The sequence below is a fragment of the Manis pentadactyla genome, chromosome 4 (assembly GCF_030020395.1).
Source record: "Manis pentadactyla isolate mManPen7 chromosome 4, mManPen7.hap1, whole genome shotgun sequence".
Classification (NCBI taxonomy): domain Eukaryota; kingdom Metazoa; phylum Chordata; class Mammalia; order Pholidota; family Manidae; genus Manis; species Manis pentadactyla.
The window spans coordinates 137,012,345-137,040,004 of record NC_080022.1 but is presented as its reverse complement, the minus strand read 5'-3'; the positions used below and the strand labels follow the sequence as shown (position 1 = coordinate 137,040,004).

The following is a 27,660-nucleotide window of genomic DNA, read 5'->3' as shown; positions in this document are numbered from 1 at the left end:
GCACTAAAAAAAGGAAGTAAACACTAATGACATGTGAATACAAAGAATGGACTTTAATAATAATGAATCAATGTTGTTTCTTTCATTGTGACAAATGTACCATACTAACATAAGATGTTAATAACAAGAGAAATTGTGTGTGGAGTATATGGTAACTTTATACTATCTTTGCAATTTTTCTGTAAATCAAAAACTGTCCTAAAAAATAAGATTTATTTTAAATAATGAAAACTAATTTTAAAAATGACAAGAAGTGGCACACTGTGGAAATCATGAATATGAATATATTAGAACAAAAACTATACTCATGTGAATGGGTACTGTGGCTTCGAAGAAAATTTCTAATAGCAGCATCAAATATGAATTTATCTCAAACAACTCGAGAGAAGTCAAGGACGTCTACTTGGATAACTATGTTAGATGACTAAGTGACTCTATTGTCAGATCCTCATGAAGACAGTGAATTATCATATTTCCTGAAATAAAAGAATGGAAAAAACTCTTCCTCAAGGTTCAAAGCTTTTGTTTGGGTATTGGGTTCTCAGATGATTTTTACATTATTTTTAAAGCTAATTAAATAACCTTCTATATACCTAAAAGTAAGTAGTCCTTGAATGTACCAAGGACTATGAACCAAGAATTATGGTTCATCCAACTGAAAACTCATATTTGAATTATTATTTTACATAATATGTGACTTAAAATATGTATGTATATAAATTACTAAAGTAAAAATTTATATAATCAACTGGTGAAAAGCTTTTTAAGTTTTCTCAGTGATAAAATGCTTCACCTTACATTTAGTTGGTCTATGTTTAGGCATCTTATGGTAACATGGTATTTTCATCACACAGGAACCAAAATATACTGAGAAAGAAGGAGAACTAACATCTGTTCTAAAGCTTTGGTTTGGACAATATCACCAAGCAACAACATATATTTGTTAAATATTTATTGAGCACCTACATGCTAGACACTATTCTGGGCATTCGAGATACACAAATAAGACTCCCAACTTCATGGAGTTTACATTCTAGCAACAAGAGAAAAGCAGCAAATGATAAACACAATATAAGGCGAACTCTCTACATATTACAAGGAAATACTTGCTATGGAAAAAAAAATCAGAACAGGATAAAGGTGATCAGCAGAGTGGTGGTAGGCAGGCAGGTTGCAATGTTAAATAGGATAGTCAGGATAGAACTCCTGAGGTGGAGTGGAGACATTTGGTCAAAGATCTGAAGAAGGTGAAAGAGTTAGCCATACGTATATCTGAGGAAAGGGCATCAAGTTATCTAGAACAATCTATATTTAGGTCTGTGTCCAAATAAGTCCTCTAACAGAAAACAAAAAGTACAACTTCTTATGACAATATTAATTAAAGCATCTTGCATTTGGCTTCAAGCATTTCTACAGACGAATATATTCCTTCATACCTTTTTCATTTCATTTTCTAAATTTTCCTCCTCTTGACCTTCAGACAGCCTTCTCCTTAAATCAGCTATTTCCCTCTCTGTGGATTCTCGATATTGTGCCCACTGTGTTCGCTCCTGCTCCAGCCTATGGTGGAACTGGTGCTCATAATCACGAACTGTTTCTATAAAACATCACCAAATATTTCATGTCTAAGCATTTGGAAAAAAAAATGTTCTGGCACACCCAAATTTAAAGAGTAGTTATACAGTGACTGTAATGGGGTATGTGGTGGGGATTTGATAATGGGGGGAGTCTAGTAACCATAATGTTGCTCATGTAATTGTATATTAATGATACCAAAATTAAAAAAAGTTTTTTTTAAGTAGTTATATAAAAAGCCTATGCTTATTTTCTGAAAATGTTTTAATTCCCTAAAAAAAAAACCACTAACATTTCTAGTTCTTATATGTAGAAATTTTTTTTGCTAAGGGCTTTAAGTCATCTCTCATCTTCACAAAACTCTTGCCATATACTCTTTTACAGATGAGGAATGCTTAAGAAAGGTTAAATTGGCCAATGTTTCATAACCAGAAAGATCAGAACTAGAATTCAAACCTAAGGCCAACTCCAAAACCTATGTTCTTAGACACTACACTATGTTTTTAAGACACTATACTATGGTTCCTACAGCAAACATAACTCATCACCCCTATCCAAATACCTGAAAGTGTGAGAAAAGGGAATTATTTCTGGACTATTTTATGGCAACCTAAGATTCTAAATTGAGACAAATTCTATAAGTCTTTATAAATGGCTTTATATTTAATATAAACTTAAAACATACTGTGATAAACTGCTGGCTGCCCATTAATTTCCACTCCTTCTTTCTTACTAACAAAACCCCAATTTGGTTAGGAAATCAATGACCCAATTTAAAAACTAGATTTTCCAGTTGCTTTTGTAGTTATGGGTAACCAAACACACACACCAATAAAGTGTGTGTGCAGGGAGAGGTGGGGTAAACACTGGAGATTTCTAAAGAATTTTTGCTCTTCTGAGGCAGACTGGAGGAAGAGCAGCCATTTTTCACCATAAAGCAAAATAAAGTTGAAAACGACATGCTAAGGATAAAGGAACAGAAGGACTGAAGGAGGCTAGGACACTAATGTCATCATGGAACCACTGTAACCAGCCCAAGACTACCTAACTTCTGTACTTCTTCTGTGAGAAAATGAACTTCTGTTTGGGTAAGCTACTATAGTAAGGATTGTAACACGAAGCTTACAGTAATCACCAGGTGATAGCCACCACTTCAGGGATAGGGCTAGTCTTACCTGCCTTTGTACAAAGGGCACTAAGGCAAAAATGATACATAACTAAGAAGACAGAAAAAAAAAAGTCATCACTATTTCACATTTATAATATTATCTCAACTAATTCTAGGAGCCTAAAGATTTATAGGGCAACTTAATTCATCTCATTATCATCTTCTCAGAAATGCTAGACATAATTTAATACTAGGATCAACAACAGAGACTGAACTACTAGCCTTTCTATAGACCAAAGGTTACTAGCTGGCAGCCCATAAAGCCTGTTCTAACCTATAGGCCATTTTACCTCATAGATTGCAGTGACAATTTCATTTAGAAATACAAATTTTTCTTAAAAATGTAAAATTATAGCAGCACTGCACTGGGAAGGCAATAATTAACTGGAACTAACAAGTGTAAGTAGTAACTTTTCTCTTCAGCACACTCCCTGTGCCCATACAGCTTTATTCTTGACATTAGCTGTCTACCTCCTATAAACAAATCCATTTTGGTGCCCTGCTTTAAACCTTACGATGAACTATAGTTGTTATTTAATGCAGCATCTCTGTAACACTCCCATTATAATCCTCCATCACTCAATTTGTTAAATATACAGATGATATACCCATTTACAGTATCATTGGCTTCCCTTTTACTTTGACATCTTGAAGATGATAAAACCACAAATGAAACTCAGGGTATATTTTAAGACCTTCTGAAAATGTTAGCAATCATCAGAATCAGTTATCTTAGAAAATTGTAGAGCAGGTCTAATTTTGTCTTTACCTTTCATAACAGCCTGAAGTGAAGCAACTTCTTCTCTCCACTGTCTTTTCACTTCATCTATAGCTTCTTGCTTGGTGTTCTCAGAAACTGTGGCAATGGCCTTAATATTCTCCATCTCTGCTTGAGCTTCCCACAACTGTGTCCGAAGGTGTCCCAAATCATCTTGTGCAGCTTGTAACACTGCATTTTGCCTCTTCAGATCCTCTGGGAAAAAAGTAACAGACTTTCCATTAATGAAGTGTTCACTGTTATCAAGCTGACATTCCAATAAAGAAATAGAGCATTAAACTTATGTTAACATTCTGATGAAAAAATTAAGCATTACATTTCTTAGCATTAAGTTAGAAAAATGAAATCATTTTAATAAAGGCAAGATTTAAGGTACACTAGGTATCACAAATCAATTATTAACTATCTAACCAGATAAAAAACATAGTTTTAGAGTCAAATTTAGGCTCTTTTACCCACTGGATAAGTGAGCTTACTTAATCAAAGGCCTCAGTTTGCACATCTACAAAATGGCAGTAAAAATACCCACCTCAGAAGGTAGTTTTTGTGAGTAGACAATTTATTTAAAATGCTTATTAGTATAGTGTCTTGCACAAAGTAAATATTCAAGAAATGGTTAATAAAAAAAAAGCCAGAGTACACGGCAATTACTAGATCAGGTTTTTTAAAAGTTGGGATTCATTTCTCAGCACAACTTTTCTTAAACATTGGTTGATCTGATATGCCTCCTATATGATTTAAACATAGGTAGGGCATATGTTTGACCAAACTGACTTCCAAAAAAGATGAACCTACCAACAGTATACAGGCTTGTGTGTGTCTTCCCATACCCTTACCAATAGTCACCAATTTTCCTTTTTTTTTAAATTTTGCTGACATCATCAGTAGAAAATGATGATAGTTTTAAACCATATTTCCCTATGAATAGTGAGGTTTAGTATCTTTCCATAAATTTATTAGTGACCATGTATTTCCTCTTTGGTGATATCCTTTACCTGTGTTCCTAATTGTTTATCTTCTGATTTAGAAGAGTATTTTATATATACTGGATATTAAACCTATTTTCTCTTAAAAAATTTTTCCCAGTTCACTGTTGTCTTTTTTTTGTATCTTTTGCCATCCAAAAGTTACAAGATGTTTATACAAAAGAATTTTTCATCTTTGCAAAGTAATCAATTTCCTTTACAAAGCACAATAACCAAGCCATAAAACCAACCAGCCATAAAAACAACTTAAGAGCTAATGTTACATGACTAACCAGCTGTATGACTTTAAGGGAATTACAAAACCCTCAAACTAGGAACAGTGGCAGTATTTTCCTAAGTACTTTTAAAAAGTCAAATAAATAGTATCAATTAAAGAACTAATAAAAGTTGTGAAGACATTCACCATTATCAAACAATCATATGAATTAACAATTTGGTAGTCTAAAAGTAAAGGTAAAAAGCCTAGTAGTGCTAATTTTAAGTAAAATCATTTAAGAAATCTTTACTCTCAAAGTCAGTTTCACATGATTTGGTCACCACTATCAAGATATTTTGAAACACTAGCCAGAGACAGTTATAAGAACATTAATTGCAGAAAGTAATTATCTAAACTATCTTTAAGAAAGGTTGAATATCTAAGAAATCATGGTAGGTGTGAATGGGAATGACCCAGAAACTGAAAGTCACAAGCATGTGAAACCATAAAATTTTTGTGTGTGTGTGTGTATCAGCTCTGTATTCTAAGTATTATTTTATAAAACGTGAAATAAAAGAAAAAGTGTCATTCCTGGAATACTTTACTCATTTCTGAGAATTACAATTTTGTCAACGCTGAAGTTTTTTATGTACTTAACACCTCCTTATGCTAATTATTCCTGCTACTTTTGGTTTGTTGGAAATTACCCAGAGCTACCCACTACCATGTTGTCACTATGAACAGAAAAACTGCAAACAAATACCAAACATAAAAACTAATTTTTGGCCTGTCTCTGCACAGCTAAAAGCAGTATAAACAGCCTGGAAGACGATTAGGCCAAATTTTATTCCTAAATTACTTTACATATATTTAGGTTATATCTGTACATATATTTAAACCAGAAAATAAATAGAAGTTAAAAATAAAATTAGAAAAACTTATTTTGTAGCAAATCATTTCAAGTATGTTAGCCAATGGTACAAGTTATTAAAGACAAATTACTCATTTTTTGTATGTGTAATTGATGATTATCAAATTCAAAAGTTGACATGACAGTACAACAGTTCTTCACATATCTATCACCAAGATTCACCAATTACAAGATTTTGCCACATTTATTTCAACTATCCTTTTACTTTCCTTAACTCTTTAAAGGCCCCAGAAACCATATTACATCTACATATGCATCTCTAAAGACATGGGAATTTTCTTACAAATTTGCCATTGTCATACCTAACAAAACCGACAATTCCTTGATACAATCTAATACCTAATCTGTAGTAAAATTTCTCAAATTGCCACAAAAATGTCTTTTTGAAGATTTGTTTGAATTAGGATCCAACAAGACACTTCATTTGGTTAAACTAATGCTTTATAATGTATTTCAAGCATAGGGGCAAAGAATTCTATGTTGGACACCAATTACCTGTCACCTTAGCTTACCAATTTTGCATATTAGTCCTGCACCTGCTTCAATTTCTTTTTAATCTTAAGAAATAAAACATTATAAATACACAACCCTTCTCAGAGGTAACAACTAACAGGAACTGGGCGTTCTTACCATGCATATTTTACACTTTTATGTTGCATGCACTTTAATGCTCCTGAAGCATGGTATTCTTCTGCAATTAACTCTTATACCTCAACACTGTTATCAAGATTGTTAATATTGTTAATACATATAACTACTTTATTCATTAGCTCCAATATCATAGTACCAATCAATATATTAACTATTACTTTCATAGGCAATGCTTTTCTATACAGATGTTCCCATTGTTTTACACCCACTGCCCCAGTCTTTTCCCATCTTTAAAATGCCACCTATGTCATGTATCAAATTTGCATTTATGTGAGGGTCTGATTACAGAACTTTTAAAAAAATGTCTATTTGCCTATTCTCACACCAATACTATACTATTACAGTTTTGTCTACTCTTTCATATGCTTAAAATTTCCTATAATAGTTTAATAAACAGGCCATGACAGTTTTGAATAAAGTATAGGAACTTTCCCTACTCTCAGATATCATAAGCTATTATTATAACCCTCATATCCCCACCATCCAGGTCCAGCAATCATAAATCCATGGGCAATCTTGCCCCATTAACCTGTTTGCACTCCATATCATTTTGAGACGGATCTCAGACATTTTTTTAAATTAATAAACTTTATTTTTTAGAGTAATGTTAGGTTCACAACAAAACTGAATAAAGTACAGAGTTCCCATACACAGCTGACCCTTGAACACAGGTGGATCTATTTATACATAAACTTTTTCAATATATATACTGGGAAGTATTTTGGAGATGTGTGACAATTTGAAAAAACATTTTCTTTTCTCTAGCTTACTTTAATGAAAGAACACAGTATATACTACATGTAATATACAAAATATGTTAATTGACTTTATGTTATTGGTAATACTTCCAGTCAACTGTAGGCTTTTCACAGTTAGGTTTTTGGGACAGTCAAAAGTTTTATGTGGATTTTCAACTGTGCAGAGGGTCAGCACCCCAGGTTTTTGGGACAGTCAAAAGTTTTATGTGGATTTTCAACTGTGCAGAGGGTCAGCACCCCTAACTCCCATGTTGTTCAAGGGTCAACTGTACTCCCTGTCCCAACCCACAGAACCTCCCCTACTGTTGACATCCCCACCACAACGGTACATTTGTAAAATCACTGAACCTACAATGACACACCTTTATCTTCAAAGTCAGTACTTTATATTAGGATAATTGTATAATGACATATAACCATCATTGTAGTATCAAACAGAATAATTTCACAGCCCTAAAAATCCTCTGCTCTGCCTATTCATTCCTTCTTCCTTCCTAACCCCTGGGAACCACTGACCTTTCTACTGTGTCCATTATTTGCCTTTTTTAAAAATGTCATATAATTAGAATTATACAGAATGTAGCCTTTGCCAAGGAACAAAGTCACTGGATCATATGCTAAGAGTATGTTTAATTTTGTAACAAACTGCCAAATTGCCTTCCAAAGAGGCTGTACCATTTTGCACTCCTACCAGCAATGAATTAGTGTTGCTGTTGCTCCACATCATCAGCATTTGGTGTTGTCAGTGTTTTAGACTTTGGCCATTATAATAGTGATATCTCATTTTTTTAATTAACTTATCATCGATATATACTCTTACAAAGGTTTCACATGAAAAACAATGTGGTTACTACATTCACCTACATTATCAAGTTCCCCCCATACCCCATTGAAGTCAGTGTCCATCAGTGTAGTTAAGATGCCAGTCACTATTTGTCTTCTCTGTGCTACACTGTCTTCCCCTGTGACCCCCTACACACCATGTATACTAATTGTAATACTCCTCAATCCCCTTCTCCCTCCCTCCCCACCCGTGTTCCCCGACCCCTTCTCTTTGGTAACCGCTAGCACCTTCTTGGGAGTCTGTGAGTCTGCTACTGTTTTGTTCCTTCAGTTTTACTTCGTTGTTACACTCCACAAATGAGAGAAATTATTTGGTACTTGTCTTTCTCCGCCTGGCTTATTTCACTGAGCATAATACCCTCTAGCTCCATCCATGTTGTTGCAAATGGTAGGATTTGTTTTCTTCTTATGGCTGAACAGTATTTCATTGTGTATATGTACCACATCTTCTTTATTCATTCATCTACTGATAGACACGTTGCTTCCATAGTGATATCTCTTTTTTAAATATATTCACAGACTTAGGCAACCATCACCACAATCAATTTTGGAACATTTTAATCACTCCAGAAAGAAACCCAGTACTCTTTATCACCCCTCAACCCATTAGGCCCTAGTCCTAGGCAACTATGAATCTTTCTATCCCTATAGATCACCCATTCTGGACATTTCCTATAAATGGAATTATACAATATGTGATACTTTGTGACTGGTTTGTCACTTAGCATAATGCTTTCAAGGTTCATCCATGTAGTAATTAATGTCAGTACTTATTCCTTTTATGAAGGTGTAATAAAAACTATTTGCTTATCCATTATCAGTTGGTGGGTATTTGAGCTGTTTCCCACTTTTTGGCTATTATGAATAATGCTGCTATGGAAATTCATGTACAAGTTTATGTATGGACGTGTTTTCTTTCCTCTTGAGCATGCACCTGGAGTGGAATTGCTGGGTCAAATGGGAACTCTATGTTCAACCATTTGAGAAACTAAGACTACTTTTCAAAGCTGCTGCACCACTTAACATTCCTGACAAGTGTTCAGGTTTTGATTTCTCTACAGTCTCACCAACACTTGTTATTAACTGACATTTTGATATAGCCAGCCTAGGGGGTGTGAGGTAGCATCTTGTAATTTTCATTTACTTTCCTGAAAACTAATGATACTGAGCATCTTATCACATATGTGCTTACTGGCCATTTGCATATCTTCTTTGGAGAAATGTCTATTCAGATCTTTTGACTTTAAACTGGTTGATTTTTAACTGGGTTGTCTTTTCGTTATTGAGTTGTAAGAGTTCTTTATATAATCTAGATAAAATTCCCCTATCTAATATAATACTTGCAAAACTTTCCCCCATACAGTAGGTCATCTTTTCACTCTCTTGATAGTATCCCTGGAAACACAAAAATTTTTAATTTGATGAAGTCAAATTTGTTTTTCATTTATTACTTTTGCTCATAGTGTCACGCCTAAGAAATCATTGCTTAAGTCAAAGTCACAAAGACTTACTCCTATGTTTTCTTCTAAGAATTTTATAGCTTATCTTTTAAATCTAGGTCCTTGACACACTGAGTTTATTTTTGTAGACTTTAGGGGACCAGAGTCATTCTTTCACATGTGGATATCCAGATGATTCTTTTCCCACTGAACTGTTTTTTGCACCTTGTAGAAAATCAACTGATCATGTATGTGAGGGTTAATTTCTGAATTCTCAATTCTATTCCATTGAATTGTGTCTATCCTTACTCCAGTACCACACTGTCTTCATTACTGTTGCTTTGTACTAAGTTTTGAAATCAAAAAGTGTTGAGTTCTCCACTTTGTTCTTGTTTTCCAAGAATGCTTTGGCTATTCTGGATCCCTAACATTTTCACATAAATTTTAGGATCAGCTTGTTAATTTCTACAAAGAAGGCAACTGAGACTAAATGATATTGCATTGGATCTGTAAATCAATCAGGGGAGTACTGCCAATATTAAGTCTTCTGATGTATGAACATGGGATGTCTTTCCAATTACTTAGACCTTTTTAAATTTTTGAAGTTTTTTGAAGTTTTCAGAGTACATGCTTTGCTATTATCTTGTTAAATTTATTTCTTAGTATATTTTGATGCTATTGTAAATGGAATTGTTTCCAAATTTTAGTTTCAGGTTATTCATTACAAGTGTGTAGAAATACAGTTGATTTTGTATGTTGATCTTGCATCCTGCAACCTTGCTAAAACTCATAATAGTTCAAATAGTTTTTCAGTGGATTCCCTACACTATATTTTCTGGTGTTATTTTCTAGTGGTTGCCCTAGGCCTTACCACATACATCTTAACAGAATTTACTACAGATTTATACAACCTGAATTCCAATGAAATATAGAAATGTTACTGCTCTATAGCTCTCTTCCCTTTTCTCATGTCTGTGCTATTGTTGTTACATACATTGCCATCTATACATGTTATGAACCCAATACATTGCTGTATTATCGCTTCAAGTAACATTTCTAATAAAGCTTTGAGGAGAAAGGAGACAAAGTATATACCACAGTATGTGTTATATTGGCCTTATTTACCTTTTCTGGCTTTCTTCACTTGATCCTGGGGTTGGAAGTACCATCTGGTATCATTTCCTTAGTCCAATACAGCTTTCCTCTCACCCAACTCCTTTGTGCTGATAGTGGCAAATATATTACATTTCTATATGTCATAGATCAAATAAATAATATACATATTGGTTTATATAATTGCTTTTTAAAATCCATTAAGAAATTATATATTTATACTGTGTTATAATTACACAACTACCTTTACTGAGGACTCTGGGTTTTTTCACGGGAATTCAAATTACTGCCTGGAATCAGCTGCTTTCATCTGAAGAACTTCCTTTAGTATTTCTTGTAAAGCACTCTGCTAGGAAATAATTCCATTTTTGTTTACCTAAGAAAGATAGTATCATCCCACTATCTATAGCCACAATTGTTTCCAAGAAGTCAGATGTTAATATTATTGAGGTTCTCTTACAGATGACAAGTTGTTTTCCTCTGGCTCCTTTTAGGGATTTTCTCTTTGTCTTTGGGTTTCAACACTTTTACTATGATGTAAAATGTGATGTCTGTGTATCTCTTTGCACATCTCTATCCTACTTAAGAGTTCAGTGGGCTTCTTAGATGTGTAGATTACTGCTTTTCATCAAATTTGGGAAATTTCCAGCTATTATCTCTTCAAATATTTTTTTTCTTTCTCACCTCTCCTTCTGGTGCTCCATTACATGTACATTTGCACACTTAATGATGTCACAGATTTCTATGAGGCTCTGTTCATTTTCCTACTTTCTTTCTGTTCTTGAAACTGGGTAATCTTAAGTGATCTATCATCAAGTTAGCTAAATCTTTCTTCTACAAGTTCAAATCTACTGTTGAGCCCCGCAAGTAAACTTTTCATTTTAGTCATTGTACTTTTCAACTCCAGAATTTCTATTTGGTTCATTACAATTTCCCTGTATTGATATTCTGCATTTGATGAAACATTGTTGCACTTTCCTTCTTTAAGCATGGTTTTCCTCAGTTCTTTAAACATACTTTAAACCTAACATCTAGTCACCCTCACAGGGAGTGTATGCTTTTTTCCTTTGTATGGGTCACAGTTTCCCATTTATTTCATATTTTCCTAAATTTTTTGTTGAAATGACATTTCTGTTAGTATATTGCAGCAGCTCTAGTACTGGTCCACCCCACTTCATTATGCTTGTTATTGTTGTCTGCTGTTTTTTAAGTGGTTGACTGAATTTTAGTAGTCTATTTCTTCTTCTCCCCCACTTCCTCCCACTCCCACAGTGTGAAGCATCTGATGTTGTTCCTCAAAAGGTACAGCCTTCAGCACATGCAGAGTCACACTGGAATGATGGTTCATGCAGGACTTCCTTCTGAGTGTCTTTCCCTGACCATATTCACCTGTCAAACTTCACGTAATTTCTGGTGCTGAGTGACATATTTGCTTTAGGAACAGGACAGTGAGTCAGAGAGATGGTAGTGGTAGCTTCTGGTCTTCTTGGGCTTGTTTCTACCAGGATGGACCATCCACCCAACAAACAAGCTAGGACAAGGGCTATCAAGGCTTCAGTATCCTCAATAGGCCACACCCAAGGTATAGCCTCCATCCTAAAAGTGGGGGTTGGGCAGAAGGAGCTGCAGGCCTCTCTGCCACACTCATCCAAAAGTTAACCTCTACAACAGTCTGTGTGTGTGTTGGGGTGGAGGGAGTTCACAGATCAAATGCCACAGACTGCTTTAACCAAATTTAGATTTTCTTGAAGAAATGTTTCATTTGTTGTAGGCCTTAGGACCACTTCTAGAGACTCTAAAGGGTTGTTTTTAAAACTAATTTTTACCAGTTTTGCTAGGAAGTGGCTCTGTGGAGCCCCTCACATTACCATACCAGAAGTGGAATTCTCAAACTTATTTACCCATAAATATTTCAGTATGAATCTCTGAAAGGGCTATTTTTAAAAAACACACATCAACATAAAATTCACCATTTTAACCATTTTTAAGTGAATAGTTCAGTGATAAGTTGTTTACATTGCTGTGCAATCAAATCTCCAGAACTCATCTTTACAAAATTGAAACTATATCCATTAAAAAAAAACTCCCTAATCCCCCTTCCTCCAAGCTCCTGACAACCACATTCTACTTTGTCTCTATGAATTTAATTATTATAGATACCTCATATAAGTGGGATTATATATTTGTCTTTTTCTGGCTGGCTTATTTCACTTTGTAAGGACCACTTTCATACCTGAAAAAAAATTGACAACACCCGAATATCATCAAACATCCAGTCAGTGTTAAATTTCCACTTGACTAAATTTTCTTAATAGTTCAGCTCTCTGAATCAGATCTAAATAAGATCCATACATTACTGTTAATGGGTATGTAATTTAATCTATAGGTTTCCCCTCCATCTTTTCTTTTCCTTGCAAAATATTTATTGAGCAAACTAGGTAGTCTTGCAGAGCTTCTCACAGTCTGGATTTTGCTAACTGCATACCTATTATACAGTTGAATTGCTTCCTTTGTTCTTTGTATTTCCTATAAATTGGTGGTTTAATATAATGGGTCACCATTTTCTTGATCCTGGTTCTTCCTTGTACAATTGAAGATAGTATGGAAGACCCATGAGGGAAAACAGATTTTAATTGTTCTAAATTTATAGATTTGAGGTGAAAGCATCTTTATAATATTGAGTCTTTCCACCTATAAACATGGTATCTCATTCCATTTATACATGGCTTTATGTTTTTCTATAACTTTCCTCTATAAAGGTTTTACACATTCTTGATTAGACTTACACCCGAATGACTAAGGGTTCTGATTTTTCTTTCTGGTATTTATTTTCTCCAGGACTTATTTTTCATCTATTACTTCCCTATTTGTTACTAGTACAGAGAAACACTTACTGATTCTTCTATACTGATCTTCATTCCAACAATGTGAACTCTCTTTAGTTCTAACAGTGTGAAGTCCCTTGGTTCCTCTATGTTGATAATCATATGGACTCCACATAGAGGCAAATCTTTTAACTTTCCAAATTTTATAAATTCATTGTAATTTTATTTTATTGACTAGGAGGATCTGTAGTACAAAAATGAATTAAAGTACCAACAATCAGCCTTGTCTCCTTTCATCATCAAGTATGATATATGCTATAAGTTTCTAATAGAAACATTTCCATACGCTAAGGCAGGTCCCCTCAATTCCTAGTTTGCTAGGAACTAGTATGAACTCATTACTAAGGGGTATTAAATTTTATTGAATGTTCTTTCCAGTTTCTCTCATTTAATTTGTTAATGTAGTAAATTACATCAATAACTTGATGGTCTAATGGTCTAATGTTAAACTATCCTTGCATTCCTAGTGTGCATGGTTATATTACTTTTTAATATTCTACTGATGTCAATTTTATTTAGGATTTTAAAACTCCATGGTCATAAATGAGTCTGGTTTACTGGTAAGCTAGTATTAATGTTTCTTGTTAAAACAGCAAGGTTATACTAATCCCACAATGAATGGATGGCTCTTTTTCTTGCTTTGATATAGTATACAAAAGATAGGAAAAAACTTTCCTTGAAGATTTCACAAAATTTGCCTATAAAACCTGTGTTATCCTTTGTAAATAAGAATTGTTTATTGATTTAATTTCTCTCATGGTTATGATTTATTCAGGTTTTCTACTTAAGGTAATTTTGTAATTCATATTTCCTGGGAAGTTATTCATTTCATTTAAATTTCCAGATTTTGGGCACAGAGATACATAGTACTCTTATGCTTTTGCATCTCCACTCTATGAGTACTTATGTCTCCTTTTTATTTTCTTTTTATTCGCTTTTCCAAAAGATGTGCTTTTGATTTTATTGAGTTTCTTACCTGTTAACTTTGCTTTCTATTTCATTAATTTCTAAATTATTTTTGTTCTTCTACTCTCTTTGGGCTCACTCTTTTTCTAGCTTCTAGAATTAAATACTTAGATAATTTTTCAATCTCTCGTGTCTTAATAAATTATAACACACTTTTAAAGTTATACGCTTACTCTCAAAGCAGCTTTAGCTGCATCCCACAAGTATCTTCATCTTATTCTAAGTATTGTGCAATCTCCATTATGATTTCAACTCAGGAGCAACAGGAATGCATTCTCAGTTTCTAAACTTAAAAAAAAATTTACATTGTTTAAAATCTTTCTAACTGCATTAAGTAAGAAAACATGATAAGTAGCTTGATTTTTTAAATATGTTGAGTCTCCCTTTAGATGTACATGGACAATTTTTAAAGTGGTCCTTATGAATATAAAAGGAATGCATATTTTTGGTTTCTTGGGTACAGAATTCCTAGGAGAGCAAGGTTTCTAAAATTCTGTTGCTCAAAGCTATCTGCCACAATGTTAAACATCTCCTGTATGTGTAGTTATCAATTTGTTTTTCTAATTTTCATGACATGTCATGGCTATTTTGCTGAAGTTCACGTCTGTTACATTTTTTTCTTGGTAGATTGTTTCTTTCATTATGAGATAGCCTTCTATATTCCTGCAACCTTTTTGCCTTAAGTACCCATCTTGTTATTTCTCATTTTAATTTTTCTTTTAAAGAAATAAAGTGAACTAAGAGGTTTTTTAAATTTATTTTGTAGTCAGATTTATCAGTTTCTATGGTTGGTTTTGTTTCTCATATCCTATACTTCCCCTTTATATTTACTTTTCTTCTTGCAAATGTTATCTTTACTAGTTTTATGGTGATTTCTGTGGGTAGTAAAATGCTCTTAGTTTTTGTATGCCTGACATACCTATTTTGCTCTCACTGTTGAATTTAGCTACATATAAAACTTCAACAGTTACTTCTCTGCATACTGAAGATCTTAGTTTGTCTCCTGTCATCTGTTTTGCTTATGTTATATATCCTGTTAGCATAACTTTCTTCTCTCTGGTAGTTTTCAATATTTTCCTTTCATTCTTGATGTTTTAAAGTGTGAATTTATTATTATTTACCATTCTTGGTATTCACTATTTACGTTGAGAAGTCACATTTTTCTTAATGTTTGAAAAATCTCAGTTATTATTTCCTCAAATATTCTCTACCACTCCCTCCATTCTCTTCTCCTAGAATTCTTTTCAGATATGAGTTGGATATTCAATTCAGCCTCTGTGTCAACTGCTCTTTGATATTTCTCTCTCTGTGTTTCTGGGAAGGAGAAATCCTCAATACTCTTTGCTAATATACTAAAATCTTGTGCCCTGTCTTTAGTTTCAACCAAGTAATTTATTTCAATTTTTTAATTGTATTTCCAAGATTTCTAATGCTTCTTTTTAATTTTTTTAAATATACTCTAGTTTTATTTTCACAACTGAGTACAAGCTTATGGCATCTGAAGCACAAATATCTTCCTAGACCTAGCTTTTAAATACTGAAACTGACTAGTTAGCATCACAGCTTTATATAAATTATGACAGTGTACAAAATCCTTTTGAACACCACTAGAAAATTTCACTGTCTTCTGTTGATTAACATGAACTCTACTTCTACTACTTCCCTTTAAACTGAGAATTCTGTGGCCTACTGTTTGCTGGCTCATGTAACAGGCTCTTACTGACCAAAAAAAAGGATTTCCAGAACACAAGTACTTCTGCAGTTCCAACCTTTGTACTGAAGTTGGTTAAAGGAGAAAACTAAATCAAGTACCTTTTTTGAAAGCTAAATACTTCTTTGAAATTCAACATAAAAGTAAAAACTTTCAGAAATATTTATAATGGTCCTAGTTGAAGTCAGTCAGAAAAAGAATAAGTGCTAAGGCAGGAACAGTCAGTAAGGGTAGTCAAAGGTAACAATCTCTTTTATTAGCATTCCTCATTACTGTTTGCACCTGTACTTCAGCTGTTCTCCAAATACATAAAAGCACAGCTATTACAACACCAAAGCAAAAGCTGTTCCTATTGAGAAAAATACCAATGTTTGTACTTCCAGGGTTACCTTGACCTGGTTTGCCGAAAGATAAAACAAATACTGATGTGCACATCAAAACCATGACTTATGCTGTTACCTGTAACAATCATAAAAGACTAGGTTTAAGAGAAGACAAGTGGTGACTCTGTGGCACCTTACTACGCTGATGGACAGTGACTGCAATGAGGTCGGGGGGGGACTTGATAATATGGGTGAATGTAGTAACCACAATGCTGCTCATGTGAAACCTTCGTAAGAGTGTATATCAATGACACCCTATAAAAAAAAAGAAAAGAAATAAAAGACTAGGTTTATACTTCAGAGTAAATGCAATAATAAGCTGTTGCTTTAGGTTACATCTTCAGATTTAATTTTTGTTGCGATACAGGCTAACAGCAAAGACAGAAACTGCATTAACATTTAACTTTCATACATTATGCATTTTCTTTAGAAATGCCACCAAAAAATCTCAAAAAGGATCACATTCTTCCTTTTGAAATTTTGTAAAAGTTACCAAAATTGTTCTCTATGGCCAACTTAAGTTCACTGAGAACTTCAGATAGGAAATATGTAATAGTACATATACAGATTATTTACTGAGTCTAGATGTATTCAAAGCAATTAGAACATATCAAGTAAATTTTAATGAACTCACATTACAAGCTGTTTAGATCAGATATAAAACTAACTGATAATGTATTTCAGAAATGATTCTTAGTCATTTTCATTTCTTCAGAATTTTACAGAAAATTTTATAATTCCAAAAAGAAAATAAGAACAAGAGAAACCCTAAATGTTTTATTTGGGGACAGAGAAAAACAGAAAGCAAAATGAACAAATCTTAAACAAGATTAACTTGAATTTATTGCATAAGCAAAGAGTGAAAGAGAAAGCTCTACAGGATGATCAAGCATCAAACCAAACCAAAACAAAACAGTTATTGGTGTGAAAGGTGAAAGGACAAAAGGATGTCATAGCCAGTATCATACTGAGTTTGAATTAGTCATCAGAGGAAATACTGCCATAACCTTAGACATATACATTAAAGGTTTTACAGATAAGAACATACCATTGCACAGTTTAGAGTGCTGTCTCATCAATTCAAGGTTAAAACAAATTTTAAAAGGAGAGGTTAACAAATTCACATGAACATATTGAAGAACTGGACAGAACTTACTTCTCATAATACTTAACATTAGAGCAATGACACTGTGCAAAATGTATCATCTACCCCGGTACACTATACTTTCTTGAAGATAAAAACCATCTCATTCATCCCAACCTTCACAGTGTCTTGCAGAGTGCCACCATGCCTACACAGGAACACCAGCTTTCCCATCTCCTTGTCAGCCTATGAAGGAACAAAATCAAACAGGAAACAGCCCTCCTACTTAAGCCATGAGCAAAACAAAACCCCATTCCATACTACAGTCAGTAGGTAAGCCTTTCCAAGCCAGGGTGGAATTCCGGGAAGCTTATGAACCTTCCACCTACAGAACACTGGCTTTCAAACTTCTCTGACCATAATTCACAGCAAGAAATATATTTTATATTGCAACTCTATATTTACATGTATATATGTAACTGAAACAAAACATTTTGTGCAACTGTACTTCCTTAAGCCTTACAAAGTTTAACAGGGTCTATTATTTTCCACTGTATTCCCTTTTTTTTAATTGCTGGTCACAACCCACTTAATGGGTTATCCATCAATGGATTACAACCTATACTCTGAATAACACCACTCCAAGGCAGTGGTCTTCAAAGTGGGGTACATACACCCTTGGTGGTATGCAAAGCTTTTCCAAGGGATTCATTGGCACATATTTGTAAGATAAATTCTAGCCAAAATAAGCAGGCGAAGAGGCGAAGAGAGGCAACAAAGGGCCAGGGAGTTTATTTGAACGCAATTCCTGGGCGAGGTTTCTCAGTCTACAGAAATGGAGGCTGGGAAAGTCACGCGTAAGTAGACAGTCAGCGAGTTTTTAAAGAAGGTAGGGGGAGGAGGCAGAGCTTAGATTTACAGCGGCAGGGGGATTGGCTAGCCCAAGGCACATTTTTCAGGTTGGGAGGGGCAGCAGCTGGGGCCTTTGGCAGGTCATCAGTGTCCGACGTGCTCAACCCTCCCCCCAGTGCCTTCAACCTTACAATATTGATTTAAAGGAATCTACTTCAATATCCTCAACATTCACAAATATTCTTTCCTAAAATAGAGGGGTATTTAAGTACAGATTGTCTTTGCCCACCTCCCTTTACCTAACACCCTTACCCTACTTAACAAAAGAAAGGCTTCTCACCCATCCTGAATTTTACTACGGTTCACTGCCCTGTGTGTAAAAACTACTCTGATATCAAACCAGAGGGACAATTTCAAATATCAGTATCAGTAACAAAAAAGGGAATGACTAGTAAGTGGGTAACAAATATTTTGAAAGGTTGCAAAGTCTACTTTCAACAAAATTGAAGGAAGACCTTATTGAGTTATCTGCCAATAGAATAAAAATATTTTTGAAGCAGACCACTATGACTTAACATATAATTCAGAAAGAGTTAAGAAAATGGAATAATAATAGCTATTTAAAAATCTTCTATCTTCACCTACTTATTTATGAGACCAAGGGTTCTCAACACTTACATCTGTTTTACAAGAAAAAAACCTGAAACACCTTCTTCTAGAAAGATACTCACCCAGAGGTTAATAACTTAATTGGGAGATCCAATATATCTCATAAGACCTGCGTTTCCAATAACTTTTACATTTTAATAATAACTTTTTTTAAATGTATAAAATATTCATGGTGAATTATATATTTTGAATAACTGTAATGATAACTCAATAAAGAAGAAATTTACATGCGTATTTTTGTTGTAGATGAGTCTGACCAAAATTTTTTTAAATGGCTCTCAAGCACAAAATATTTGTTTAGGCCAGTGGTTCTCAAGTATGGTCCCTGAACCAGCAACATTAGCATCTCCTGGTAACCTGCTAGAAATACAATTCTAGATTCCCAGACCTAGTGAATCAGAAACTCTTAGGATGGGAGCCAGCAATCTTTGTTTTAACAAACCCTACAAGTAAAATTCTGATGCACACTTGAATTTGTGTTCTTTTTAGAATAAACTTCTGAGGAAGATGTAAAAAAGAAAACCCAACACAAGGAGGGAAAAAAACATAAAATTTCTGCTAAAGAGCTTACTCATGTATTTTTTATGGTGATGGATATTAAACCACTATGATTGATTCCACTGGATATGTTTAAAAGCATGAGGTTTTACTCTGAATTGTAAGTATTGATAATAAGATAGAATTTACATCCTTTGTATCATTTTACATTCAAAATAAAAAATTTTTGACATAACTTTAAAAAGGTGTGACAAGTTATATAAATATTGATGCCGGGGTTCCTGTTTGCGGAACCAAAGAATGAGCTTCACAAACAGTCAAGGTAGGAGAGCAAGGTACAGGCTTTTATTTAGAGATACAGTGAAAGGACAGAGCTTCTGGCTCACGCCAGGAGGGGACAAGAGAGTCCGTAGTGGTGCGTTGTCTAGGGGGTTTTTATAGGCAGCTGAGGATTTTTCGAGAACATGAAAAAACTTAGGGGTGTGGACTTGTTAAGTGGTCCCTGAATATTTAGAATTAACTTAACACAAGCAACTTCCTCTGATGATTTCTCCGAGATACCAGCATCTTAGTCTGGGGGCATATGAAACAAGGCCACCTGCTCAGCCCCCAAGGTGGGCTGAGGTATTGTTTGCTGAAGAGTAAGTTAAGAATTTCTAACATCTTAACTTCTTGGGTATTAAAATGCAATCTTATCTTTAAGGTGGAATCCTTCCTGCCTTTTACTGTGTTGTTTATGCCTGGGCTTACTTGCTAAATTAGTTGCCCAGCTTGCAAAAATCACTTCATCAGATCTGAAGGAGGAAAGACAGCACATAGGCCTGGGCCTTTTAGTATGCAAAAGTGAACCTTACACATGATTTTATAAATGGTTAGCATAATAAAACATGTGCTACTCTTCTTTATCTGGGGAACATTAACGGATTTCACTGAAGAATGGTTCCAGAGCTCAATGTTTAACATGGAGTTTTAGCAGGGCGGTTTCCTTGCATGTAGTTACATTGCTCTGACTGCAAATATCCCGCCCTGCCCCCTCTGGAGGCTCTCACCCTACTCTGACTACATCCACGGTCCCTGTCTCAATATTTTATGGAATTTGTAAATTTAAAAATTGTACAATCACTAGTCTATAGAGAAATGATTCTAAAGCTGTGGTCCTTGGACAAGCAGTATTACACCACTAGCTTTTCAGAAACCTGAGTTCTGGGCCGCACCCCAGAGCACTGAGCTCCAATAAACTCTCCAGGTGATTTTTACCAATGTTAAAGTTTAGAGCCAGCGGTCCAGACTAGAGCAGTGGTTCAGACTTTAGTGTGCATCTGAATCATCTCCAGAGCTCCCTAAAACACTGACAGCTGGACCCTAATCCCTGAGTTTCTCCTCCTAAATCTGGGGTAGGGCCAAAAGTGTTGCCTTTCTAACAAGTTCCCAGGTCACAGTGTTACTGGTGCTATTCCACTGCACATTGGGAGCTGAGAACCATCCAGAGGATGTGGAAACCATAAACACACTTTCCTAGATCAGTACCCAAAACGTAAGCTCTCCCCTTATCCTTCAGATGAGTCCCTGATGATATGCCTTCATAGATACTTGCCTTTTACACTTTCCTTAAAACAACTCACACAATTACTTAATAACTGGTTTCCTCAGGAGAGCTGAAGTCCTTCAAGTTAAAGAACCATGTGAATTTTGTTCCCTCTGTATAACCACATGCAGGCACAATGTCTGACTCACAGTAGGTATTAAATATTTATTGATAAATAAATGAACATCTGTTGGAAAAATTCGAGGAACCGTCAGTTTTAACATAACAATGGCTAAGGCTATTACCAGAATGACAGTCCTGATTTGCCCAGGGCACTCTCTCAAGTACTAAGAGCACTCAAAGTCCTGTGTCCTAGGACTACATAGCCTACTATATTAAATATCATCATTAAGGTCAGAAGACAAGGAATAATCTGAATAATGCATTTTTCAACTTGTTTTTCAATTCCATTCTTAACACTAGCCTCTAAATAAGCTTTTATTATACACTGTAAATACACATAAAATCAAAGTTTATCCAATGATAAAATTAACACTGTACTACCATAAAGCTTGATATTTTAAGACAGTTCTAGTATGGGGGTCAAGAGGAGACTTAAGAACTTACCCTCTTTAGCCAAATATAACTCTTTAAATTTTGCTCTCTTTTGGTTAAATTCTTGCTCAAGCTGCTGCTGTGCACGTAAAAATTCTGCATTAATTTTTTCCAATTCTGCTACCCGCTGCTGAAGAGAAACTGGAAAAAAGAAATACTAATTAACAAGTAATAACTTTCATGTATAAATTAAGTTACAAGAATAAATTAATATTCCAGCTGCACATTTCTACAATGAAACAAGTAGTCAAATTTTTTCCAAAGATCCAATATATCCTAAGAAATTCTAATTTTAAAAAATAAGATACTTCTGTTAAACTTAACACATACTTTCTGTGAATGAATCATGTAAAGCGAAACAGCATGTAGATAATCCCATAAGACAAATTTCCCAAAAGAGAGCATCTAAAGTTCCTTAGTATAACTGACAGAATGTTAGTCCACTGCTGGAACTATTAAATATTGGATTATTTGATTTATCCCACAAATGAACCTACTGCCAGTCTTGCTAGTGCCTGTTTCTCCTTAGTGTTACAGGCAAAATCTAATATGTTTCCCGATAACACTAGCCCCACCAGCCTGAACTAATCTTCCAAATTCAAGATGACTGTTATCATTCTACTAAAATTATTTTTTAAAAAAACACTTCATACAGAAAGGATGCAGAACTGTACACTCTATGAACTCTCAATTACTGGGAGATTATCTGGTTTTTAGATTAGTGCAAGGATTGGGACACATTTCTACTTTAGGAGTGCTAGAATTTGGCCACAGCTGATTATAAATAAATGCTTATCCTGACCACATCTAGAGGCTCTTCTGGTTCCATCAAGAAGTAGGAAATCCAAGAGTCCAAACTCTTGATCTCCTCCACAGCCCCAACAGAAACCCAGCCACTAATGCCATTAATTTCCTAGCCAGCAAAGGTCCCAATTCCCTATTACTAGCCACCCTCATATAATCTGCCTACAATTATAACCATGATCTGAAATAATCTCTAAAGGCTGTCCCTTCTCCCAATCCATTACTCAATTTAATTAAGAGCTGATTCTATAGTGCCTAGAAAAAAAGACTGAAAAAAGAGCACTAATTGATTTACCTACAAATAATGGAATTATGGCCCATTAATCTTTTCCATGTATTTTTCAAAGTTCTCTACAATTCCTTTGATAATAAATAATGAACTAAAACCAGTACTTGTTCATTCACTTGACATCTTCAGACCAGCCTCACTCAAATCAAAGAGCATCAATGCAGAAAGGAAATGACTGCTGCTTTATGAGTTCCATGTCATTACAGGTAAGTGTAAGATAAATTCTAGCCGAAATAAGCAGGCGAAGAGAGGCAACAAAGGGCCAGGTAGTTTATTTGAACGCAATTCCCAGGCAATGTTCCCCGGTCTGGCTAGTTACAGGCTGGGGAAGTCACGAGTAACCAGATAGGCGGGGAGTTTTTATAAGCACAGGGAGGGGAGGGATAAGTGGGCCGTGCCAGGGGTATGTGGAGAATTTTTTATTGGCTCAGGGTCAGGTGATGGACAGCCAGAGGTCTCCTCCTTCAGGATGGAGGGGGTCTGCATCCGGGGTTTGTTGGCATGTCACGGGATTGGAATCCCGGAAAAGCTGTCTGTTCTTTATATGGCACAGAGCTATTTGGTGCTGTCTTTGTTCCGTTTGCACTGTCCTCGCTTTCCTCCCTCCTGTGCCTCCAGCCTTACAGTAAGGACTTATTTTGACAAGCAAATATCTAGGATCTTTAGGCCAAATCAAAGAATCGCATCTGGTCATCTGAAGATTTGATAACCTTTGCAGAAAAGAGAGATGGAGAATTCATTGGGAGAGGGAAATTGCAATTATCTCACATTTACTATCTTGAAATCATGAGAGAAACTTGTTCTCCATGCTTATTTCTCGTGGTCTTTTACTGTCCAAACCCCTAATTGTTAAATAAATTAAACAAGTTTTCTACTTAGCACTTTAATTATTACTGGTAGCCACTGATTACTGCATGAGGTGGGGAAAGGACTCTAGGGAATCTAGAAAGAAGAAAAAGCAAGACCCCTCTGTTCTTTTCCCTAATAACACTACTCCCACCCCACTCCTATGTTCCATCAACACACACATGCAATGCCCATACTGTTCAACACTATATTTATATTTAGAAATTAAGGCTAGTGAATCAATAAAAACTAAAATGCAGCCTTTAAAACTGCAGCCATGGTGGGGACTTGATAATGGGGGGAGTCTAGTGACCATAATGTTGCTCATGTAATTATACCTTAATGATAACAACAACAACAAAATTGCAGTCAAAATTAAGTGTTTTTCCACTACTCCCAACCCCACCCTGGCTTTGACCTACAGTTCAGCAGCAGTCAACAACCACAGGTCTGGCTGCCTCTCTCCAGACTTTAGGACAGTTTTCAATTCCAGGAATCACGATCCTTCTGAGATACGACAAGTAATCCCTTATTCTCATTTGCTTTTTAATTTAAAAATTTTAAATCCACCTCAAGTACTTTTAACTTGTTTTAAAAACAACTGCTTTTTACAAGAATGCTTCTACTGCTATATCTAGAAAAATCAATTCACCTTGCATAAGACAGCAGGGAAGTTTATAAACAAGCATATCTAATGCATTAGCAACCAACCACAGATCAAACTGAAAATAGCCCTCATCACACAAAACACTGTTATTTTTCTAACATGGTGACTAGAAGTTAACAACAATTAGCTAACAGTTCATGTCAAAAGTACTTAGACTGGCATATAGGAAAAAAACGGCACATGTTAGCTGAAATTATTGAACTAGTGTATTTACTTAATGAATAATGGGAAAAAAACAGAGTGATTGACTATATATAAAAGACGAGAAGTCACTTGCAACCTCATGATTCTGACTCACTTCCATGCTTAGACTTCCAGCTCACACCCTTCCCTATTAACACATATCTTCATAGCATCATGGACAAATTTATTAGTATTAAGGCCAACTTTCAACAACGTTAAGCCTTTGTTGCAGGAACTGCAGGAACTACAAACAAGGAACGGGGACACCAAGACGTTTGGCAAGAAGCAGTTTATTATAGTGCTAGCACTGGCTCAGAGGATTCATATCCAAAGGCTGAGCCCCGAGTGCAGCAGGGCCATGCCTTTTATACATCCACTACATGGGTAAAGGAGAGTCAGCCCCCAAGAATGTTGCAGTGGGAGCTGTTAGTGTACTTTAAGTTCAGCCAGAATGCTAGTTATGTTTTAACCTATCTCAATAAAGGGTACCCGGATACTCTATTGTAAACTAATGGGCCTACATGACTATGATCAACAAGCTGTTCCATATCACTGGGTCCCGGTGGGAGGTACATTGTTACATTGCTTTAAACTCAAGCACCCTGGTATTTCTCCGAGTTCTTAAAGCCTTAAAGAAACATTGTCCCTTTTCTTGGCTTGGCTTCCTACCACACCTGCTACTTGGCAGCTGAGAGCTATTAGTGTCAGCCTTCCTTAACCATTCCAAACCTTCGTATAGTTACCTTCATCCTAGTAATAAGAAAAAAGGGAAAACTAGTCTTATGCAATGGCTACCTTTAATGCTTGACATCCAAAGGGAAAAATCACTACATCATTTATTCAAAATGTCTGAATTAAGCAACAATATAGAAAGAAAGGAAAGAGAATATTATGGTAAATAAGACTCAATTCTTGGATATATCTCCTCTAATTTTGATATAAATGGAAGAACATGTATTAACTTTAAAATATTTTGAAGCCCCAAGCTATATCCCACTATCACATTCCTCTAACATTGTACTAAATTTGATAAAACACGGGAGCACTGGGAGAAGAAAAAAACAGTCTAGTCAAATATTACTACAACCCTAATCTTTTTATTTAAAGATGTTCAAGATACATGAAAAAAAAAACTATTTCAAGCAAAAACAAAAACAAAAACAAAACCCAAACCAACAGAACACCAACTCCAGTAAAACAAAAGAATCTGAACAGTTTCTGAAATTCAGAAATCTTACTTGTGTATCACTGGGTTTTAAAATAAAGTATTAAGTATGAGAGATACGTCCATCCAATGAAATAATATGAAATCAGAAAAATTATATTAAACAAAACAAGATACAAAACTATATACAACATAACATGAGCTATGTTAAAAATACATAGAAAAAACAAAGACTGGAAAGAATATGCTAAATTATATTCAGAGTGGCTGCCTCTCTGAATCAAAGGGTAAGTAAAAGGATAAGTTACACTGATTAGATTTCAATTAAAGACAATGAAGTACTTGTTTTTTAGTTCTAGTGATGTTATCTTATTGCTCCATCTCAAAGTCTCTGCTCATAAAAGAGCATATAATTAACTTCAATAGTCTTAACACCCTAATTATTTTTTTTAATTACATTTTCTCAGGACAAGCAATCATCTAAAACAAATAAAATCCCTAAAAAGCAGTATCTTTTTCTATTTCAAGAAGGTCCTTCCATCTAGCTATTGCCTTCACCTGGTACTCTAAAAACTCATCATGTTCAGTTTTTAGGAATAACTAAAAATATTACTTGCTGTACAGCAACTCATAATTGTGCTTTGTTTAGGCTAATATTTAAATAAATCCACAATTACTTAGCATGCCTCACAGAGGAAGAAGAGAGTGTAAAATGGGTGAAGCGACAGGGATTACTAATCTAGAAAATAATCAAACAGCAGCCCACTGCAGGTAATTCGGTTAACATTACCAATCACTTTGCAAATAGATATGGCATTTCGGAACTAAAGATAATCATAATTCTTTAGTACAAAAAAACTGTCATTTCCCTTTACATAATTCCATTTCACTGTATATAATCCCCAAAACATCTGACTTTTAGCAACTTTAAGAAACTGCAGGCTTTTGCTTTGTCCATTTAACTCACATAAACCAGTTCTAAGACAGAGTAACATCTGGTTAAGAAGTTTACACAGAACAACTTCTTGGCCTTCCTTCTGTGAATCAAAATGAAAACCTTATTTTGTCTTTTACTTTACTTTTTCTCTTTTTTGCAATTCTCTTAAATTAATCATGTGTCATAATACTTCAGATAAAAGATAACTCCCTTAAGACGATGGGTATCAAATAAGAAAGCCAATTATTCCTTATATAAATGATTACGAGTTTATGTAAAACTGTCGGAAGATGTTATTATGAATTCAGGAAAAACATTAAGTGAAAGAACAACTGCCACCAAATGTTAATTCGGGGTGGGGAATGAGATAATGAAAAACTATTTAAGAAGAGATTCTTCAAAAAGCTAAAAGTAAAATTAAGGAGAAGAAAAAATGGAAAAACCTGATTTAGGGAAGAGATAAAGGGACAGCAGGAGTGACAGGGGCAGAGGTGGAAAGATTCAAAGGATACAAGAATATTTTCTCATTTCAACCTCCCTAGAGATGTTTATAATCAAAATTAATAACCTTCAGACATTTAAAATGTGGAAATTTCTGGGTCTAATTTCTATATTATTGAGTAGGAACAATAACAGGATCATAGTGTTGCCACAATTTTAGAGATTATTCTAAATCCAGTATATTTCAAATTGAGTCTCAATCCATTAGTGAATAGTTAAATCAACTCAGTGATGAGCAACCTGCTTTTTAAAAATAATGAAATATAACAAAATATTGGCAATGCATGTAATATGGGTATATATTATTTCATGAAGTTTATATTTCATACACTCTCACATTTATACGTAGTTGCAATGAAAAACATGTTTCTTAGTGTGGAGAGAAGTCAAAAAGTTTGCAAATCACCAATTCCTAATTCATGCAGGAATCCATTCCTACAATAGCACATATAGGTGATCATTTGCCTTCCACATAAACATAAATCTAGTAACTCAGTTCACTGCCTCACGTGGCAGCCAATCCCTCCAATCACAGATGTTAGATTATCCTCCCCTCTTCCCTTGGATAACTGGTCATCTGTTAGAAATACCTGTTCTTAATGTTGTGTGGGAGGTCACAGGGAAGACAGTATAGCACAGAGT

The 27,660-nt window shown here is 34.9% G+C and overlaps 1 protein-coding gene across 4 annotated transcripts in view; it reads right to left on the bottom strand.

Moving 5' to 3' along the window:
• The window catches only part of RABEP1 (rabaptin, RAB GTPase binding effector protein 1), a 278,399-nt gene that overhangs the window by 197,566 nt on the left and 53,173 nt on the right, over nt 1-27,660 (bottom strand). For all 4 annotated transcript variants that reach the window (XM_057500995.1, XM_036895970.2, XM_036895972.2 and 1 more), the window contains exons 2-4: nt 21,639-21,767; nt 3,513-3,716; nt 1,437-1,597 (exon numbers count right to left, since the gene is read on the bottom strand). In XM_057500995.1, coding sequence (XP_057356978.1) covers nt 1,437-1,597; nt 3,513-3,716; nt 21,639-21,767 — 494 coding nt within the window. The remainder of the gene's footprint in view (nt 1-1,436; nt 1,598-3,512; nt 3,717-21,638; nt 21,768-27,660) is intronic.